Source organism: Nerophis lumbriciformis, linkage group LG02 (genome assembly GCF_033978685.3).
Source record: "Nerophis lumbriciformis linkage group LG02, RoL_Nlum_v2.1, whole genome shotgun sequence".
NCBI classification, from domain to species: domain Eukaryota; kingdom Metazoa; phylum Chordata; class Actinopteri; order Syngnathiformes; family Syngnathidae; genus Nerophis; species Nerophis lumbriciformis.
In genome coordinates, this window is record NC_084549.2 from 57527501 (window position 1) to 57551500 (window position 24000).

Genomic DNA, 24000 nt, shown 5'->3' on the forward strand with positions numbered 1-24000 from the left:
TACAATCGAATATTAAACTTCAAACCCTAGTTACGTTGAATGAGTTTAAAGCTTCTGTGAAAGGACTGCAGTCTACCTTGTCTGTATGCACATGTGTCATGTGAGCAAGTTTTAATGTTGTAAATGTGATGTTTTATGTGTTGTTTACTGTTTTTAATGTAACCTTGCTTCTGCCCTCTTGGCCAGGTCTCCCTTGGAAAAGAGATCTTTGATCTCAATGGGATTTTACCTGGTTAAATAAAGGCTAAATAAAAAAAATTAAAAAGTGAGCCACGGATGAGGAGATGCTGCTGCGTTGTTTATTTAAGTAAAGTCTGTCCATCTTTTGACACTTCTTCCACCCTCGTCCTTGCACCACTTACACCACTTTAACAAAGATGACGGAGAAAAGACGCTGCCGAAGGTGAGCCACGTAAATAAGACCGCCCACAAAACGGCGCATCCTGAAGCGACTGTCAGAAAGCGACTTGAAGATTGTCTGTAAAACTTAATCCATGCAACAATTTGACCAAAGAACCACCATCACATGTTATGTAGACCACAAGGAAGTGTTTTCTATTTAGAATTTTTTTTATATATATGACCCCTTTAATGCGCCTTATAATCCGGTGTGCCTTTTGTATGAAAATAAACCTGAATAGACCCGCTCATCGGCAGTGCGCCTTATATTCCGGTGCACCCTATGGTCCAGAAAATACGGTACATGTTTGTCTATTATCATTATAGTGTTACCTCCCCCAATTTAACAAGCTTATTTCTTGTAAAGATATTACTTTAATTTCATAATATTGTAAATGTATATTTGTAGAAAAAGTCACATTTATTGTATAAAATCCTGTATTGTGCTTGTACTTTAACATTGTGCTTGTAAAACCTGTTTTTTTACATACATAATATAATATTTAATATTTCTCCCCGTGTAGTTTATCATTAACTTGTGGGTGTGACCCTCACACTCTTCCTTGGTATTGAGTCGCCAACAAGAAGAAAGTTGAAAAGTGGTAAAAGGTTACCCAATCGATGAAGCACTTGTCTGCCCGACGCCACCACCACGAGGACCCAAGGACACAGCAATACATATGCTGACACTCTCTAGATGCACACTTCTCCTTTGGCTGTCATTCTGTGTGTGTGTGTGTGTGTGTGTGTGTGTGTGTGTGTGTGTTTGTGTGTGTGTGTGTGTGCTGTCAAGTCCATATGTGTTTTTTTTTCTAATGACGAAAAGGAATATTTGGACACTTTATCAATAGGCATTATTAAATCCTGCTTGCTCCAGCTAATCTTGGCAAGCAGGAGCGAGGACACACACACACACACACATTGAGAGAGGGAGGGAGCGCCGATGTCCGCCCCATGACTTGAAGAGAGAAGCGTTTGTAAGCCGCTTATTATATTGACTGCAGCGCCTTCAGCCTGGCTGGTTCTGCTCTCCTGTCTTCTATCTCCTTCTACCTTCTTTCCTCGCTCACTTTTTGCAGCACTTCCTAACTACACCCCACCCCCCATCTTTACACACACACACACACACACACACACACACACACACACACACACACACACACACACACACGCACACACACACACACACACACATTTCTTGTATTTGTTACCTTCTTGAGACCTCCGAATAATGCCCACCTCTGTAGGACCACCCTTTCTAGATATATAAAGATTTGTATTTGCAACATTAATAATATATACATACCATGCAAATATAAAAAAGCTTGTTGTGAAAAATGAGTTAGAATTTTTACAAGAAAAAGGTCACAATTTCACAAGAAAAACTTTGAATTTTTGCAGTATTATAATAAAAGTCGTAATTTTACTCAGCGCAAGTCAGAATTTTACAAGAAAAACTGAAAATTTGTGCAATGTTGTGATAAAAGTTGGAATTTTACTCAATAACGGTCGCAATTTTACAAGAAAAGCTTAACATTTTGGCAATTTTATGAAAAGAGTCATAATTTAACTAGACAAAAGTCACAATTTTTATCAGAAAACTTCAACATTTTGGCAATATTATAACAATGATCGGAATTTTACTTGGCAAAATTATGACAAAATTCATAATTTTAATCAAAAAATGTCACTATTTTCCAAGAACAAAAAAAAAGGCAATATTGTGATAAAAGTCAGAATTTTATATGACAAATGTCACCATTTTGCATTAAAAAGTAATACTTTTACATAAAAAAAAGTAATACTTTTACATACGCAAGTAATAGTTTTACGAGAAAAGATTGCAATATTACAGAAACAGAAATAATATGAGAAATTGTTCCCAATTTTATAAGAAAGAAGTCGACACGAGTATTTTATTTTTTATTTTTTGTTTGTAATTTTTTTTTAATCTTCATGATTTACTTCAAGGTATTACAGTATGTATTTTATTTCTTCTATTGATTTTGGCCAAAGGGGGTGCATTTCAATTTCTTACACACACCTGTTATTACATATGTTGACCAGACGGGGAGCACTTTTAAAACCGACACACAGTCAATTTGAAAACTCCCTTCTTTTTGGGACCACCCTCATTTTGATAGATTTCACCACCAGGGGTGCTAATGAGACATTCTCTATTAGATGCAATGGTTTTCTGTATTGGGATCATGATTTATGTCCTAACTTGTTCACCGGTCCTCATTTGGAAGGTACTTTTCCTTGTTGATGTCTCAAGAAGGGTAGAAATACAAGAACACACACACACACACACACACACACACACACACACACACACACACTTGAGACCCCCGAAAAATGTTTACCTCTCTAGGACCACCCTTTTTAAATGTATAAATATTTGTATTTACAACATTAATAATATATGCATACTATGCCAATATAAAAAAGGTAAGCTTTTAGTTACATTTTTTGTTGTTGTTGAATTTTTTGTTTATAATTGTTTTTTAATCTTCATTATTTACTTCAAGTTATTACAGTATGTCTCTATATACATATTTATTTTTCTTAATTTTGGCCAAATGGGGCGCATTTCAATTTCTTACGCACACTTGTTATTTCATATGTTGTCCAGAGGGGGAGCACTTTTAAAACCGACACACAGTCAATTTGAAAAATCCCTCCTTTTTGGGACCACCTTCATTTTGATAGATTTCACCACCAAGGGTGCAAACGAGATCTCTATTTTTTGTTTTTTTGTAATGCGCTTAAGGCCGATGACAAACGAGTCACAGACCACAGATGTCCCCTGTGCCGCACTTTGGGCAACCCAGCTGTAGACGCTAACTGTTAATGGCCACTATAGTCTTAGTACCGTAGTGTATTTGTTCATCCTACGGTCACACATGGGACGCGGGTTGTCTTACGTAAGCACCGGAAGTCGTAAAATCAGCCGTTCACCTGGCGGGTTATTTTCGGGGATGAATAGGGAAGTCCTTCTTTAGCTGCCGTCTTGTTTCATCATACATTGCTGCCTTTGCACCCGTCAATGTTTACTTTTGTATGCACATTAAATCAACCAAAAAATCCCGACTTTGGAGCAATGTTCACGGACTCTAGTATTTGGCTCGCTATTAGATGCAATGGTTTTCCGTATTGGGACCATGATTTCGGTCCGAACTTGTTCACCGCTCCTCATATGGAAGGTACCGTATTTTTCGGACTATAAGTCGCAGTTTTTTCATAGTTTGGCCGGGGCTCCAGTGCGATTTATATATGTTTTTTTCCTTCCTTATTATGCATTTTCGGCAGGTGCGACTTATACTCCGGTGCGACTTATACTCCGAAAAATACGGTACTATTTTCTTGTTGATGTCTCAAGAAGGGTGGAAATACAAGAACACGAACACACACACACACACACACACACACACACACACACACACACACACACACACACACACACACACACACACACACACACACACGCACACACGCGCACACACACACACACACACACACACACACACATACATTTTGTTCTCCTATCTGCACAACTCCTACAGTAATTATGTTGTAGAGGTTCATTTAGCCTACTAAAAAAAATAAAAAAATAAAAAAATAAATAAAAAAATAAATAAATAAATAAATAAATAAAAATAAATAAATAAAAAATAATAAAAAAATAAAAAAAAGTGTGTTGTTGTATTGTGCAGGTTTGAAATAAATACTTCAAACAAACTTCAAACTGATGTGTATTTATAAATGGTTGATTTATATAGACCAGTAAGGTAAAGTTTTGTACCTGACAAGTTTCCCACATATAACACGTCACAGATGACGTCACGCTAACATCACGTGACACCTCTGATGAAGGCTGCAGAAGCAGGGTAGCCGAAACTTGTCAGGTACAAAACTTTACCTTACTAGCCTATATAAATCAACCATTTATAAATCCTACAGTACATGGTGGCACACAAACGATGCTCGCATCATGCATGTCTCCTCCAAAGCCAGAAAGCTAAGGTTTGATTCAAATGAATGTTTGTGCTTCTTCTACTGCCAAGGTGTGTATGTGTGTGTGTGTGCGTGTGTGTGTGTGTGACATCACAGCACTGAGCATCCAAGTGTGTGTTACATGCAGAGCTGAAGGAGAAGGGCTGACAGTAGGTGATAAGCCAGATAGGCCTGCATGTTGTGATTATCACCCAGTGGACCTCTTGTTACACTCACACACACACACACACACACACACACACACACACACACACACACACACACACACACACACACACACACACACACACACACACACACACACACACACACACACATTTGCACAATGAGGGACATACACACTTGGATCCGAAGGAAAGGTGGAAGCCACCTTGAGAAACCACAAGCTAGAAAACACTGCTGATATCCATTGGTTTACGCCACTCATAATAATATTTATTACTATTATTATTTTTGTTAACCCGTCCGCCTTATATTTATTGTAAAAAATTAGAGATGTCCGATAATGGCTTTTTTGCCGATATTCCGATATTGTCCAACTCTTAATTACCGATTCCGATATCAACCGATACCGATATATACAGTCGTGGAATTAACACATTATTATGCCTAATTTGGTTGTGATGCCCCGCTGGATGCATTAAACAATGTAACAAGGTTTTCCAAAATAAATCATTATGGAAAAAAATGCCAACATGGCACTGCCATATATATTATTGAAGTCACAAAGTGCATTATTTTTTTTAACATGCCTCAAAACAGCAGCTTGGGATTTGAGACATGCTCTCCCTGAGAGAGCATGAGGAGGTTGAGGTGGGCGGGGTTTTGCTGTATATTGTAGCGTCCCGGAAGAGTTAGTGCTGCAAGGGGTTCTGGGTATTTGTTCTGTTGTGTTTATGTTGTGTTACGGTGCGGATGTTCTCCCGAAATGTGTTTGTCATTTTGTTTGGTGTGGGTTCACAGTGTGGCGCATATTTGTAACAGTGTTAAGGTTGTTTATACGGCCACCCTCAGTGTGACCTGTATGGCTGTTGACCAATTATGCCTTGCATTCACTTGTGTGTGTGTGAAAAGCTGTAGATATTATGTGATTGGGCCGGCACGCAAAGGCAGTGCCTTTAAGGTTTATTGGCGCTCTATACTTCTCCCTACGTCCGTGTATCACTCCGTACAGCGGCGTTTTAAAAGTCATCAATTTTACTTTTTGATGTCGATAATTTCCGATATCACATTTTAAAGCATTTATCGTCCGATAATATCGGCAGTCCGATATTATCGGACATCTCTATAAAAAATCCAAGACCAGCTTGGCCCCGATTAAAATGTGGTGGATTGATGAGCCTTTTGTTTGCTGTTTTTTTTAAATATATTGTCACGTGTTGCTGCACCATGTTGAAGCCATTCAGAAGTGCTTTGTATAAATATTTGCTTGTACTTATTTGACAGGTTTTTTTTTAAATGTTATTTTATTTTTCTGTGTGTGGGGGAAAAAAATAACATTTGATTTGTATTATATTGCTCGGTATAGACCTGCCTTGTGGTTAGAGTGTCCGCCCTGGGACTGGGAGGTCGTGAGTTCATACCAAAGACTATAAAAATGGGACCTATTGCCTCCCTGCTTGGCACTCAGCATCAAGGGTTGGAATTGGGGGTTAAATCACAAAAATGATTCTTGAGCGCGGCCACCGTTGCTGCCCACTGCTCCCCTCACCTCCCAGGGGGTGGGACAAGGGAATGGGTCAAATGCAGAGGTTAATTTCACCACAACTAGTGTGTGTGTGTGTGTGTGTGTGTGTGTGTGTGCGACTATCGTTGGGACTTTAACTTTTATATTGTGTTTCAGTTAATTTTTTTGTCAAAAAATGTAAATAAATAAAAATCCAAGTGCATGCACATTTGGTGTTGTTGCCGCTGAGGTTTCTTTTTTTTAGATGCACATCTTTGCACATTGTCGCTTGCGTTTCTTTTTTCGAAATACGCATATTCTTGCAAATTGAACATTTTTGTACATCCTGTAAATTTTTGTATATCTGAAATTTTATTTTTGTTTACTTTTTGTTCACACCTTTCTTTGCACTTCTATATTTTTTATATTTTTATATATTTACACATTGTTTTTCTTGCATGCACACATGCCATGGAATGGCCCCAATCTCGTTACCCTGCGTAATGACAATAAAGCTGATTCTGATTCTGATTCTTCTGTTTGCCAGTTAAATTACACGGTGATTTAAACATTTTATCGATTTTCTTGTATGTCCAGCACATGTTGAAAATGTGAAAATAAAGAGAGACTACGTTTATGCTGCAGGCCAAAGTGGCCCAAATCTGATTTTTTTTTCCCAGCTGACTGTTTACACTGCAAGCAAAGTATGATCTTTATTAGACTCCAGTGTAAATGCGCACAGGCCCCATTGTGGCCCCAATGTGGCCTCAACAAGAATAAGTGATTATTACATGTTAACAGAAGTGTAGATAGAACATGTTAAAAGAGAAAGTAAGCAGATCTTAACAGTAAATGAACAAGTAGATTAATAATTCATTTTCTACCACTTGTCCTTAATAATGTTGACAAAATAATAGAATGATAAATGACACAATATGTTACTGCATACGTCAGCAGACTAATTAGTAGGGATGCGAATCTTTGGGTGTCCCACGATTCGATTCAATATCGATTCTTGGGGTCACGATTCGATTCAAAATCGATTTTTTTTTTTCTCGATTCAACCCGATTCTTGATTCAAAAACGATATTTTCCCGATTCAAAAGGATTCTCTATTCATTCAATACATATGATTTCAGCAGGATCTACCCCAGTCTGCTGACATGCAAGCAGAGTAGTAGATTTTTGTAAAAAGCTTTTATAAATGTAAAGGACAATGTTTTATCAACTGATTGCAATAATGCAAATTTGTTTTAACTATTAAATGAACCAAAAATATGACTTATTTTATCTTTGTGAAAATATTGGACACAGTGTGTTGTCAAGCTTATGAGATGGGATGCAAGTGTAAGCCACTGTGACACTATTATTCATTTATTTTTATTTTTATAAATGTCTAATGATAATGTCAATGAGGGATTTTTAATCACTGCTATGTTGAAATTGTAACTTATATTGATACTGTTGTTGATAATATTCATTTTTGTTTCACTACTTTTGGTTTGTTCTGTGTCGTGTTTGTGTCTCCTCTCAGTTGCTCTGTTTATTGCAGTTCTGAGTGTTGCTGGGTCGGGTTTGGAATTGGATTGCATTGTTAGGGTATTGCTGTGTATTGTTTTGTTGGATTGATTAATTAAAAAAATAAATACATACAAAAAAATGGGGAAAAAAATGGGTAAAAAAATCAATAAATAAAAATAAAAAAATAGATTTTTTAAAAATGAAAATCGATTCTGAATCGCACAACGTGAGAATCACGATTCGAATTCGAATCTATTTTTTCCCACACCCCTACTAATTAGGAGCCTTTGTTTGTTTACTTACTACTAAAAGACTTGTATGTACTAAAACAGTGGTTCTCAAATGGAGGTACGCGTACCCCTGGGGGTACTTGAAGGTATGCCAAGGGGTACGTGAGATTTTTTTTTAATATTCTAAAAATAGCAACAATTCAAAACTCCTTTATAAATATATTTTTTGAATAATACTTGAACAAAATATGAATGTAAGTTAATAAACTCAGCGAAGCACAAGCTCAGGTTTCTCACTAAAATGTCTGTCAAAAAGAACTGTGAAAAGAAATGCAATATTCAGTGTTGACAGCTAGATTTTTTGTGGACATGTTCCATAAATATTGATGTTAAAGATTTCTTTTTTTGCAAAGAAATGTTTAGAATTAAGTTCATGAATCCAGATGGATCTCTATTACAATCCCCAAAGAGGGCACTTTAAGTTGATGATTACTTCTATGTGTAGAAATCTTTATTTATAATTGAATCACTTGTTTATTTTTCAACAAGTTTTTAGTTATTTTAATATCTTTTTTTCCAAATAGTTCAAGAAAGACCGCTGCAAATGAGCAATATTTTGCACTGTTATACAATTTAATAAATGAAAAACTGATGACATAGTGCTGTATTTTACTTCTTTATCTCTTTTTTTCAACCAAAAATGCTTTGCTCTGATTAGGGGGTACTTGAATTAAAAAAATGTTCACAGGGGGTACATCACTGAAAAAGGGTTGAGAACCACTGCACTAAAAGACTGTCTTGTATGTTCACTATTTTATTTAAGGACAAACTTGCAATAAGAAACATATGTTTAATGTACTGTAAGATTTTTTTGTTAAAATAAAGCCAATAACGCAATTTTTTGTGGTCCCCTTTATTTAGAAAAGTATCGAAATACATTTTGGTACCGGTATCGGGACAACACTAGTGTGCAGTGTAAACGGGGCCATAGATGACTTTGACTTTGATAAGATGGTGTTTTGACGCTCATGTATTTGTGTGTGTTCTCAGGTGTGTGGCCATCAGAGGAGGCCATGGCTCATTACTGTCTGCACAACCGCCACATGTTCAAGTAAGTTCCCCTCAAAGACTACATGTCGTGCGACAATTAATCTGCATTATTATTATAATTTTATAATAATTATTATAAAATTATTATTTTATAATAATTCCATCCTGTCGACAGTTAGTGCGCCATAGAACAACCCTAAAGTCGTACAACTCCGAATTAGGCCGAAAAAAATACGCTTCTAATTAGAGCTGCACGATTTTGACCAAAAAACGTAATTGCTATTTTTTTTCCCCTCCAAAATGGCGATACTATTCAACTTGCGATTTTATATTTTTTATACATTTGGATGCATAAAACTGTGAAAATAACGAGTGAAAGAAGACATGTTACTTTTAGACTGTCAGTCAACATATTCCTGTCTCAAGGTGCCTCACATTAGAACAATATGCAATAATTAATTTACTTTGAAAATATTTGGCTTTATCCAGACTTACTCAAAGGTTTTGTCTACATCATGCTCTGAAACTGAACAAATAACTGACAGTATACAGTGTTTATAATGTAGTGTAATCATTATACATCATATAAGTCAGTGTTTTTCAACCACTGTGCCGCGGCACACTGGTATTATCTAAATTCACCTGTTTGGGTTAAAAATATTTTTTGCAAACCAGTAATTATAGTCTGCAAATTATGCGTTGTTGAGTCTCAGTGCTGTCTAGAGCTCGGCAGAGTAACCGTGTAATACTCTTTCATATCAGTAGATGGCAGCAGGTAGCTAATTGCTTTGTAGATGTCGGAAACAGCGGGAGGCAGCGTGCAGGTAAAAGGGTGTCTAATGCGTAAACCAAAAATAAACAAAAGGTGAGTGCCCCTAAGAAAAGGCATTGAAGCTTAGGGAAGGCTATGCAGAACGAAAGTAAAACTGAACTGGCTACAAAGTAAACAAAAACAGAATGCTGGACGACAGCAAAGACTTACTGCGGAGCAAAGACGGCGTCCACAAAGTACATCCGTACATGACATGACAATCCACAATGTCCCCACAAAGAAGGATAAAAACTACTGAATCATTCTGGATTGCTAAAACAAAGTAGATACGGGAAATATCGCTCAAAGGAAGACATGAAACTGCTACAGGAAAATACCAAAAAAAAGAGAAAAAGCCACCAAAATAGGAGCGCAAGACAAGAACTAAAACACTACACACAGGAAAACAGCAAAAAAGTCCACATAAGTCAGGGCGTGATGTGACAGGTGGTGACAGTACACCTACTTTGAGACAAGAGCTATCGTGATGCACGCTTGGTTATGGTTTAAAGTCATATCCAACAATTGCGACAACGACTTTTTACTGTCAACTGAGTTTCGTTTTTTAGTGATTTCTGCTGGTGGTGTGCCTCCGCATTTTTTCAATGCAAAAAATGTGCCTTGGCTCAAAAAAGGTTGAAAAACACTGATATAAGTGATAAGTGATATAAACTTGTATTTCTCATAACTGTAGAAATGTTTACCATTGTACTGTAATTGGAAGGTAAATAACTGTATGCTAAATTAAAAAAAAACAATAAAATTGAGCTTAGATAAGTATTGAACATCTTAAATTGCATTTTTTTTTTCTTCCAAGTTGCAATAACGAGATCGGGCGTTCATCCGTGTTGATGGGCTCATATTGCCCACCCGATTTGAAGATGAAATCATTATATATCATATTAATGCAAGTAACCATTTAAAAGGATTTTTGCCGATATCCGATATTCCGATATTGTCCAACTCTTTAATTACCGATACTGATATCAACCGATACCGATATCAACCGATACCGATATCAACTGATATATGCAGTCGTGGAATTAACACATTATTATGCCTAATTTGGACAACCAGGTATGGTGAAGATAAGGTACTTTTTAAAAAAATTAATAAAATAAGATAAATACATTAAAAACATTTTCTTGAATAAAAAAGAAAGTAAAACAATATAAAAACAGTTACATAGAAACTAGTAATTCATGAAAATGAGTAAAATTAACTGTTAAAGGTTAGTACTATGAGTGGACCAGCAGCAGGCACAATCATGTGTGCTTACGAACTGTATCCCTTGCAGACTGTATTGATATATATTGATATATAATGCAGGAACCAGAATATTAATAACAGAAAGAAACAACCCTTTTGTGTGAATGAGGGGAAGGGAGTTTTTTTGGGTTAGTGTATTTTTGTAAGTGTATTTTGTGTTTTTTATGTTGATTTAATAAAAATAAAAAATAAAAAAAACGATACCGATAATAAAAAAAACGATACCGACAATTTCCGATATTACATTTTAACGCATTTATCGGCCGATATTATCAGACATCTCTAAAAAGGATATAAACTTGTATTTCTCATAACTGTGGAAATGTTTACATTGTACTGTAATTGGAAGGTAAATAACTGTATGCTAAATAAAAAAAAACCTAAATAAAAACAATAAAATTGAGCTTGGATATTCTAAAGCAGGGGTCTCAGACACGCGGCCCACGTTATTTTGTGGCCCGCACCTTAATATGAAAATTTAATGTTAGTGTGGCCCGCGAGTTTTATATGAATGGCGCTTGACAGCGTCATACTTGCCAACACTTCCAATTTTTCCGGGAGACTCCCGAATTTCAGGGCACACATTCTCTCGAATGTCTTCACCCAAATAACAATATTAAGGGCGTGCCGTGATTTCACTGACTTTAGCGCCCTCTACAACCTGTACAAACAGCGTGCCAGCCCAGTCACATGTTGTATTTGGCTTCTGAACACACACACAAGTGACTGCAAGACATACTTGGTCAACAGCCACACAGGTCACACTGAGGGTGGCCGTATAAACAAGTTTAACACTGTTACAAATATGCGCCACACTGTGAACCCACACCAAACAAGAATGACAAGCACATTTCGGGAGAACATCCGCACCGTAACACAACATAAATCAGAATCGGAATCGTTTTATTGCCATTGTTTGAGAACGGGTTCACAAGGAATTTTTCTTGGTGCAATCGTGCAACATAAAACACATATAACACAGATTTGGTAATAACAAGAGCTGTAACTGAGCTATCAGATCTTGTTATAGACTTAGAAGGAATTCTAGGGAGCTACTGTTAGGAGTTATTGTTCATGTGCCTGATGGCCGAGGGGAAAAAACTGTTCAGGTGGCGGGAGGTGTGGGTCTGGATGGACCGTAGTCTTCTGCCTGAGGGGAGAGGGGAGAATAGTGTGTGTGTCCAGGGTGAGGAGAGTCAGCTGTGATCCGACCCACACGCCTCCTGCTCCTGGAGGAGAACAAGTCCTGGAGGGATGGGAGCTTGCAGCCAATCACCTTCTCAGCAGCATGTACCATGCGCTGCAGTCGGTTGAGGTGGTAGCGGGGGTGTATATTGCAGCCTGGAAGAGTTAGGGCTGCAAGGTGTTCTGGGTATTTGTTCTGTTGTGTTTATGTTGTCTTACGGTGCGGATGTTCTCCCGAAATGTGTTTGGTGTGGGTTCACAGTGTGGCGCATATTTGTAACAATGATGAAGTTGTTTATACGGCCACCCTCAGTGTGACCTATATGGCTGTTGACCAAGTATGTCTTGCAGTCACTTACGTGTGTCTGCAGAGGCCGCATACAACATGTGACTGGGCTGGCACGCTGTTTGTATGGTGAAAAAGCGGACACGATGACAGGTTGTCACGGCACACCCTTAATATTATTGTCCGGGTGAAAATCGGGACAAATTCGGGGGAATGGTTGCCCCGGGAGATTGTCGGGAGGGGCACCGGAATTCGGGAGTCTCCCGGAAAAATCGGGAGGGTTGGCAAGTATGTTGCTAGGGCGGGATAGCCATTCAAAGAAGGTGAATTCATTAAAAAGTGCATGTTAGATTTTTTAAAGAAATCTTTTCCAGCCTCACCCAGTTTCTGCATCCAGTGGCCCCCAGGTAAATTGAGTTTGAGACCCCTGTTCTAAAGTATATCCAAGTTGACCTTCTATGGCAGGGGTGTCAAACTCAAATACAGAGTGGGCCAAAATTTAAAACTGAACAAAGCCGCGGGCCAAGGTTGAACAAATTAACCTTTTAATAGGGACCCAAACAAGTTTTGCATTAAATATTTAACAAGCAAGGCTTATATAACTTTATAGTGACATGCAAAATCAAGTTTCAAATAATAATAATAATAATTAAAAAATATCAATGGCATATCAAATACAATAAAAATTGAATGCCTCTTTTCTATTTGCAGCCTTCTGAGGTAAATATCAACATTAACTTTTTCCACAGGCTAATAAATTTGAAAATAAAATAATGAATATACCAACCATTCAGGACTTTAAACGGCTCAGTTTGCAACACACTGATCTAATCTGATGTGCCCAAGCCAGATACCTGGCATCTTTTCTTGGATGCTAGTTCATTAATGTCGGGGCCCAGGCTTTGAGCTGAGGCAACCTTCATTATCGAACGAAGGTGTTCATCAATCATTATTTCTCATATTCCACAGTCTTGGGGGCGTGCCTTACAGGCACTGCTTTTAACTTGCTCTACGAGCTGACGTCACGCCCGCTTTTCATCCCTTCTAACAACGTGCCCGCCCAGTCACAAGATATGAGCGGTTCCTATACGCACACACACGTAAATGCAACGCATACTTCATCAACAGCGATACAGTTTACACTGAGAGTGGCCGTATAAGCAACTTTAACATTGTTAGAATTATACGCCACACTGTGAACCCACACCAAACAAGAATGACAAACACATTTTGGGAGAACATCCGCACAGTAACACAACATAAACACAACAGAACAAATACCCAGAACCCTTTAAAGCACTAACTCTTCCGGGACGCAACAATATGCACCCCCGCTACCTCCAAACCCCGTCGCTGTATATGATCTGCGGGCCAGCTCTAGTGTTAATTTGATATCACCTCACGGGCCAAGTGAAATTACACCAAATTTGGCCCGCGGGCCAGAGTTTGACACCCATGTTCTATGGTATTGTTCCTTGAGAGGATATACAGTCTTTCTTTAGAGCGCAGTATTCACTTTCATGCAAACGCACCTCTTTACACGCGTCCCCGGGGCACCGGGCGCTGGAGAGCACCCGAGCCAACCTTTGATTTCCACTCAAGGTGGAGCGTCAAACCTTTGAGTTCCTGTTTTAACATTCAAGAGGCAGGTGGGCAGGAAGAGAGGCCTATTGATTAGCGTAGCGCCGTGAAGGTCAGCTGGAAATGCGGGAGGCAGAGTCGAGGGGAGGATGCAGGCGGGTGGAGATGAAAGTGGACCTGAGATGGAGGGGAAGGCGAGATGAAAGCAGGGAGGGGATGGAGAGAAACAACACCGTCATGCCGTTTGTGTCCTGATGATTGACAACGCCTGTTGATTGAATTGATAGTTTAACCCTTAACATGTCTCTTTTGTGTCAATAAGCTTATTCCCACTCTGTCCTCTCAGGGGCGCCGTTTGTGAGTTAGGAGGAGGCATGACTTGTCTCGCAGGACTCATGGTAAGTGAACTCATCGTTTTTTTCTTTCCAACATGCGCTCTAAACAACAAGGTGGACAAACATTGGCGAAAAAATGTTACACAACTATATTTTGGCTTTGTTTAAAAATATGCGAACACACATCAACAAGGCTAAATACATCCTGTGGTGTACAACAGGGATCAATACTTGGACCAACAGTGTTCAATCTTTATATAAATGACATTTTTAAAGTTACAAAAGACTTTTAAGTTAGTATTGTTTGCAGACGACACGACTGCTCTTTGTTCAGGAGAGAAGACACAGAAGCTACTAGAAATAATAACAGAAGAAATGTACAAAACCCCAAACCAGTGAAGTTGGCACGTTGTGTAATTTGTAAATAAATACAGAATACAATGATTTGCATTTCCTTTTCAACTTATATTCAATAGAATAGACTGCAAAAACAAGATACTTAACGTTCAAACTGGTAAACTTTTGTCATTTTTTGCAAATAATCATTAACTTAGAATTTAATGGAAGCAACACGTTGCAAAAAAGTTGGCTCGGGGGTATTTTTACCACTGTGTTACATGGCCTTTCCTTTTAATTACACTCAGTAAACTTTTGGGCTGGGTTTTGAACTTTGCGCCTATAACAATCCGGATGGTTCTTTTTCTCTTTGTTCCAAAAACAATTTGAAATGTGGACTCGTCAGACCACAGAACACTTTTCCACTTTGCATTAGTCCATCTTAGATGAGCCCGGCAGCGTTTCTGGGTGTTGTTGATGAATGGCTGTGGTTTTGCATAGTAGAGTTTTAACTTGCACTTACAGATGTAGCGACAAAATGTAGTTACTGACAGGTTTTCTGCAGTGTTCCTGAGCCCATGTGGTGATATCCTTTACACTCTGATACAGTACCGCCTGAGGGATCGAAGGTCACAGGCTTAGCCACTTACATGCAGTGATTTCTCCAGATTCTCTGAACCTTTCAGTGATATTACGGATTGTAGATGGTGAAATCCCTAAATTCCTTGCAATAGCTCGTTGAGAAATGTTGTTCTTAAACTGTTCGACAATTTGCTCACGCATTTGTTGACAAAGTGGTGACCCTCGCCCCATCCTTGTTTGGGAATGACTGAGCATTTCATGGAAGCTGCTTTTATACCCAATCATGGCACCCACCTGTTCACAATTAGCATGTTCACCTGTGGAATGTTCCAAATAAGTGTTGGATGAGCATTCCTCAACTTTGTCAGTCTTTTTTGTCACTTGTGCCAGCTTTTTTGAAACATGTTGCAGGCATCAAATTGCATATGAGCTAATGTTTGCAAAAAATAACAACTTTTTCCAGTTTGAACGTTAAGTATCTTGTCTTTGCAGTCTATTCAATTGAATATAGGTTGAAAAGGATTAGCAAATCATTGTATTTTGTTTTTATTTACCATTTACAACGTGCCAACTTCACTGGTTTTTGGGTTTTGTACATGTGCAGAAGTTTACATTATTTCTGAAATCAGCGCACAGTAAAAATAATGTGCCGCTGCAAAACATTTGTGTAATTTTCACGCATTTAGCCATCAATACAGTGATATATTACATTCTGTAACATCTGTACACACTTACAAGGAACCTAGGATACATCTTGTTTGTTTTTAGTCGCACGAATGCGTTATATGGGCTCCATCTACACAAATGGAACCAACACACGAAAGTTACCCTCATGATCTGTTGTCAAATAAGGATTAAAACCATAAAATAATGTGACACGAAGCAAAAAGTCTTGCTTCTTAAAGTTGTTCTATCAGCTGGAGGTGTGACAGAGATCGTATCCAAAACAGCTGACTGTTAAAAACACTGGCGGTAGTGTCGCGGCGACTTTCCAAGCCTATTTTGACGCATCTTTTCATCAATGCAGAGTTAAAATAGCATAGACTGACATGTCCTCTTTTGCGGGGCTGTCCGGGCGGAGTTTCTTAAATGCCTCAAATGTCCGGCATTTTGAGTTAGGGTTGTGTGTATTTTCAATGTGCGTTCAGGGTTAAGAAGGGGTTAAAAACGAATGTTTTAAAGGCCCACAGCACATTTAAAAATACTATTAAAATAAACAAAAACATAACAAAAGTGAAATAAAAAACCTTAAAGCTGAAATGTAATTTAGAAAAAGTTGCAATGTTGACTAATAAAACAAAGCTGGGTTTTTTTCTTTCAAACTGTCATTGCTCAAAACATAATATTGAATCAAAATCAGTGTTATTATGAATTATTGACCTATCCAAGGTTCCGATTACTTCACATCAAATATTCCACTTTGAAAAATATTTTTGGTGGAAGATTTTGCATATTTTGTGTGTTTGCTTAAAAAACATAGTTTTGTTTGACAAAAAAGGGGCGGAAAACAAACAAACAAAAAAACAACATAAAAAAAAAAACTAAAACATTTTGAAATGAGGGATAGATCTGAAGTTGATGTAGACTCCAGGGATTTATGCGTTAAATATAAAATGTATGTATGCCCTGGCACACCATTATCATCATTTCATGACCGAAGCAAAACACTTTTTAAACTTTTATACAGAAATAAATACACCTACAACTTATTAAATAAAAACATAGAAACAACTACCAGCAGCGGTAAAGTTCAAATCCACGAAGGAGAGAAGAAAGTGAATGAATGTTTATAACTGAATACATTTACATATGTATACAAATTTTTTATTTTTTTTATTTTTTATTTTTTAATGAATTAAGTAACGTTTATGACAACCTTTTTCCAAAACACAATATAGAATGTGAGATATAACAGGACAATGCATACGTTTATCATTTGTTTTCAAAACGCTTACAAAAAAGTGGGACCCCATTTTTATGACTTGATGGGGTCCCTGGGACCCCATTTTGAAAATTCTTAGCGCCAACACTGCTGTCAACAGAGGAGGAAAAAATGTTTTATTTAAATATATATATTATTTATAAAGCAAGTTCGAGTATCATTGGCAAATTTTCACCGAGTCCCGGCCTTGGCGTGCTGCCCGCCTTGGCACGCATATATGTGTCCTCTTTTTGGGATTTCAGAATATGGTCAGTCTAAAATAGCAGCATGTTAACGTTTAAACATAAAATAAGTCCTCTCATAGTGTGTAGTGTTTATTTTACTACATTGGAAATGACAGCGCACAGCCGTGACGTCAGCAGAGGAGGACAAGACGCAAAAATCCTCACCTTGGCCTTGCAAAAGTCTGCGTATGTGTCTGTGTGTGGACAAGAGGCCTGAACGCAGAGAAAAGTGTGTGTTTATTAAGTATCTGTTTTGTTGTGGACATGGCCTAAGTGCATTATAATGTTTCACCTTCTTATTGCAGCCTCAGAGGCGCGTAAGAACAAAAGTCGAAGGGCAAATACGCGAAAGTCTAGATATGACAGGGAACAGCCACATTTAAGGGTCGCTCCACCCAAAGCAGTGGTTCTCAAATGGGGGGTACTTGAAGGTATGCCAAGGGGTACATGAGATTTTTTTTTAAATATTCTAAAAATAGCAACAATTCAAAAATCCTTTATAAATATAAATAAAAACCTATCTTTTTTTCCAAATAGTTCAAGAAAGACCACTACAAATGAGCAATATTTTGCACTGTTATACAATTTAAGAAATCAGAAACTGATGACATAGTGCTGTATTTTACTTCTTTATCTCTTTTTTTCAATCAAAAATGCTTTGCTCTGATTAGGGGGTACTTGAATTAAAACAAAATTCACAGGGGGTACATCACTGAAAAAAGGTTGAGAACCACTGACCCAAAGTGTGCACCTCGGATGAAGGCGCACCATCAGACTTAAGTCAAGGGCCAGCCAGAATATGTGCCAGTGTGCATCTTTTTGGACTTATAAGGGAGCTATTATACTGAAGCAACTTTTTTTTAATGTATTTTTACCTGTTTTTGTGTATTTGGGATTTGCATAAATCCCAAAAATTTTAGATCAAACCATGGAGGCATGGCAGGCCGTTTCCATATGAGTTGGGAAATTGTGTTAGATGTAAATATAAACGGAATACAATGATTTGCAAATCATTTTCAACCCATATTCAATTGAATGCACTACAAAGACAACATATTTGATGTTCAAACTCATAAACTTTATTTTTTTTTGCAAATAATAATTAACTTAGAATTTCATGGCTGCAACACGTGCCAAAGTAGTTGGGAAAGGGCATGTTCACCACTGTGTTACATGGCCTTTCCTTTTAACAACACTCAGTAAACGTTTGGGAACTGAGGAGACACATTTTTTAAGCTTCTCAGGTGGAATTGTTTCCCATTCTTGCTTGATGTACAGCTTAAGTTGTTCAACAGTCCGGGGGTCTCCGTTGTGGTATTTTAGGCTTCATAATGCGCCACACATTTTCAATGGGAGACAGGTCTGGACTACAGGCAGGCCAGTCTACTACCCGCACTCTTTTACTATGAAGCCACGTTGATGTAACACGTGGCTTGGCATTGTCTTGCTGAAATAAGCAGGGGCGTCCATGGTAACGTTGCTTGGATGGCAACATGTGTTGCTCCAAAACCTGTATGTAACTTTCAGCATTAATGGTGCCTTCACAGATGTGTAAGTTACCCATGTCTCGGGCACTAATACACCCCCATACCATCACAGATGCTGGCTTTTCAACTTTGCGCTTATAACAATCCGGATGGTTCTTTTCCTCTTTGGTCCGTAGGACACGGCGTCCACAGTTTCCAAAAACAATTTGAAATGTGGACTCGTCAGACCACAGAACACTTTTCCACTTTGTATCAGTCCATCTTAGATGAGCTCAGGCCCAGCGAAGCCGACGGCGTTTCTGGGTGTTGTTGATAAACGGTTTTTGCCTTGCACTTACAGATGTAGCGACCAACTGTAGTTACTGACAGTGGGTTTCTGAAGTGTTCCTGAGCCCATGTGGTGATATCCTTTACACACTGATGTCGCTTGTTGATGCAGTACAGCCTGAGGGATCGAATGTCACAGGCTTAGCTGCTTACGTGCAGTGATTTCTCCAGATTCTCTGAACCCTTTGATGATATTACGGTTTTTGAAGGTTTTTCTTAAACGGTTCAACAATTTGCTCACGCATTTGTTGACAACGTGGTGACCCTCGCCTTGTTTCTGACTGACTGAGCATTTCATGGAATCTACTTTTATACCCAATCATGGAACCCACCTGTTCCCAATTTGCCTGTTCACCTGTGGGATGTTCCAAATAAGTGTTTGATGAGCATTCCTCAACTTTATCAGTATTTATTGCCACCTTTCCCAACTTCTTTGTCACGTGTTGCTGGCATCAAATTCTAAAGTTAATGATTATTTGCAAAAAAAAAAAAGAAGTTTATCAGTTTGAACATCAAATATGTTGTCTTTGTAGCATATTCAACTGAATATGGGTTGAAAATGATTTGCAAATCATTGTATTTCGTTTATATTTACATCTAACACCATTTCTCAACTCATATGGAAACGGGGTTTGTATTTCCTTCAAATGAGACGTTTGGAATTTGCCCAATTTGTGACGTTTTTTTCCCCAAGTGTGACGTCAGCGGATATCTCCATATATGGTAGAAATATACCCAAAGATTTTTGCACCAGTCCACCATTGTGGTCTGACTTTGTCGTCAATAAGTTCCTTCAAAGTGCATAGAGTGCACTACTGTACATGGACATACTGTAGTTTCCGCACAGCCGCTGCAATAGAGTGGACATGAGAGCGGTGGTGTTTGGGCTGCCGTGATCTAAGTGGCAGCAATTGTAATTATTTACAACCTGTTAAAAGTGAAATTTCAATTTTGAATATGGGCATTTCATAGAAAAATATAAGTTTAATGCTTATTTAAACAATTTTCCCGATAACCATCAAATACGGTTTAAAGTCTGGTTTATTTGATTACTCAATCAAACAATCTAATCAATAGATTACTCCATTACTAAAGTAATCGTTAGCTTCACTGTTCTGTATGTATATCTGGTAATAAGTTATTTGCTATAAGTTTTAATATGTCAGCATCTTTTTGCACTTGTATGTTAGAAATGTTTGATGATACATTGAATTGATTGATTGATTGAGACTTTTATTAGTAGATTGCACAGTACAGTACATATTCCGTACAATTGACCACTAAATGGTAACACCCGGATACGTTTTTTAACTTGTTTAAGTCGGGGTCCACGTTAATCAATTCGTGGTAATGGGAATTGTTCTATTGTCATTATATTATTTACCTTTTGGCAAATGTCATGTAAATCTAAAGAAATTGTAAATCAACCATGATTAATTGTGTACGACCACTGTATCATTGACCAACAGTCTTTATTAATGACATGTTGAAGAGGTTCATTTAGCCTACTAATGTGTATTTATAAATGGTTGATTTATATAGGCTAGTAAGGTAAAGTTTTGTACCTGACAAGTTTCGGCTATCTTGCTTATGCAGCTTTCATCAGTCTTTGTTAATGACCATTAAAACATGCATCAATAATTAAAAAATTAATTATATATATATATATATATATATATATATATATATATATATATATATATATATATATATTAGGGCTGCAAAAACTAATCGATTAAAATCGATTATAAAAATAGTTGGCGATTAATTTAGTCATCGATTCGTTGGATCTATGCTATGCGCATGCGCAGAGGCATTTTATTTTAATTTTTTTAATTTTTTCAAATAAACCTTTATTTATTTGTTTGTATTTATTTTGTAAATTTATTTTTATTTTTTTTTATTTTGTTGTTGTCCTGTCCAGCTTCTCAGGCAAATCATATAGTTGATGTAGATGCCCATATCGGCTGTTCAGATTTACTTTACAAAAGAGAAGTGTAGGATACTTCACTTGTTGCCTTATTTGTATTTGACTTTATTAAATGTATTTATATTATCATTTGGTGCAGCCGGGCCGGAGCAGGAGGGGATAGAAAGAGAAAAAAAAAGGAAGACAGAGGGGGAAATTGTGGTGACAAGAGGGGGATTAGACAGAGAGACAAAAACAACAACAGCAAACACAACAACAACACCAGCAACAATAACAAACCTTTATTTATAAACTGCAACATGTACAAACAGCTGAGAAACAATAATCAAAATAAGTATGGTGCCAGTATGCTGTTTTTTCCCCCCAATAAAATACTGGAAAGGATAGAAATGTAGTTTGTCTCTTTTATCCGATTATTAATCGATTAATCGAAGTAATAATCGACAGATTATTCGATTATCAAATCAATCGTTAGTTGCAGCCCTAATATATATATATATATATATATATATATATATATATATATATATATATATATATATATATATATATATATATATATATATATATATATATATATATATATATATATATATATATATAATGTATGTATATATATATATATACGTATGTATATATGTGTGTGTGTGTGTGTATATATATATATATATATATATATATATATATATATATATATATATATATATATATATATATGTGTACACACAATGTATGACATGCTAAATTAAACAACGAACATTTATTCATTTTGCGTGTGTCATCTTTTTATGAAGATGACAGTGTACACGCAGATGATAAACCATCATTCATGCATTTTTTTTCTCAAGTCTTCTCCACTCGGAGGGGGAAAATGGCTCTCAGATGAGTCTGAAGAAGAAACACTCACACAAGTTAAAATGCGCTCAATGCCAGGAATTAGACTGAGTCGTCTGTGTAATGCATTTTTACTTAATGCTTGTGGGATGAAAAGTAGAATGAATTGCAGGTGTCTGAGTGACGTCAATTTAACACACGCTAATTTGCGAAGAAACACCATGAAGGAATTGCAGGTCTTCCACGCACACACACACACAGACGCACACACACACACAACCTATATAGGCTTTATTATCCAAGGGTCTTAAGGGCCCCCTCCACAGAGCAGGCGTCAGTGTCCCATCGATTTGTTGCGTTGGTGTGAATGTGTGTGTGTTAGTGTGTTAGTGTGTGTAAAAGCCAGGTTTTTATCTCTCGCCAGTCAATACACCGTGTTTTGACATTGCTGGCTGGAGATGGAATCCTTCGCTTTCTCACCACCGCCCCCCCCCCCCCCCCCTTCCCCCTTCCTGTGTGTGTCACTGACACCACGCACATTGTTTTTAAACTTTCTTGTTAGTGCCTTTTCATTTTGTCTTTTATTATGTAAACGACACACATATTGCCAGCCAAGTTAGCCATCAAGCTGCATCAACAAGTCTGCTTTGACAAAGATGACTAAATCCGGACGACTATAGAAATCTAACCTCAGCCATAACGATGTCATACTTACCAACCCTCCCGTATTTTCCGGGAGACTCCCGAATTTCGGTGCCTCTCCCGAAAATCTCCCGCGACAACCATTCTCCCGAATTTCTCCCGATTTCCAGCCGGACTTAAGGCATGCCCCCTCCAGGTCTGTGCGGACCTGAGTGAGGACAGCCTGTCGTCACGTCCGCTTGGCCAACCAAAAAGTAACCACAGTAACACCGTATAGTGTTCTGTGGTTACTTTTTGGTTGGCCAACGGTTTACGTTGTATTGCGCACCCTGACGGCAAGTGTAGGAGTCGGTTCTGAAGTATGAAGTAAAGAGACATAACTTCATCACCTCGCCTGGTTATTGACTCCAACCCAGAATATTACACTGCCCATACCTATGCTCCTTCAAAGGCTGTGCTACTGACTGCAAAGCATTGCACTTTCAAATACAACAATCAGTAGAGAGGAGTGTATATGTGTAAATAAATGAACACTGAAATTCAAGTATTTATTTTATTTATATGTATATATATATAATAAAATACATATATATATATATATACTGTATACTGTATATAGCTATAATTCACTGAAAGTCAAGTATTTATTCTATTTATATATATATATATATATATATATATATATATATATATATATATATATATATATATATATATATATATATATATTAGGGCTGCAACTAATAACTAATTTGATAATCGATTAATCTGTTGATTATTACTTCGTTTAATCGATTAATAATCGGATAATTCACGGAAATTCAAGTATTTCTAATATATATATACATACATACATATATATATATATATACATATATAAGAAATACTTGAATTTCAGTGAATTATAGCTATAAATATACTCCTCCCCCGTTTTTGAAACGAGAATCGTGTTGAATTGAAAAACAAAAATCGATTTTGAATCGAATCGTGACCCCAAGAATCGATATTGAATCGAATCGTGGGACACCCAAAGATTCACAGCCCTAATATATATATATATATATATATATATATATATATATATATATATATATATATATATATGTGTGTGTATATATATATATATATATGTGTGTATATATAAATTGTTGCGTTCAGACCAGATGTTCCTCCCAGGGAATTTAAGTTGCTGGTCACTCCCAAGTTCTTTTTATGACACATAAGCTGAGTAAGAAGGACCACCAGAGACAGAATAGGTATTTTGTAATTTATTTCCAAAGCCTTGGAAATAAACATGAGACCAAATCCAGTACAGACGCCTTCACTAGCGCAGCTAAAATGGTCTA

At 37.3% G+C, this 24000-nt stretch overlaps 1 protein-coding gene across 2 annotated transcripts in view; it reads left to right on the forward strand.

The window, feature by feature from the left end:
* Window positions 1-24000, forward strand: part of camkmt (calmodulin-lysine N-methyltransferase) — a 374342-nt gene that overhangs the window by 254541 nt on the left and 95801 nt on the right. For both annotated transcript variants that reach the window (XM_061970365.2, XM_061970447.2), the window contains exons 4-5: window positions 8884-8944; window positions 14362-14413. In XM_061970365.2, coding sequence (XP_061826349.1) covers window positions 8884-8944; window positions 14362-14413 — 113 coding nt within the window. The remainder of the gene's footprint in view (window positions 1-8883; window positions 8945-14361; window positions 14414-24000) is intronic.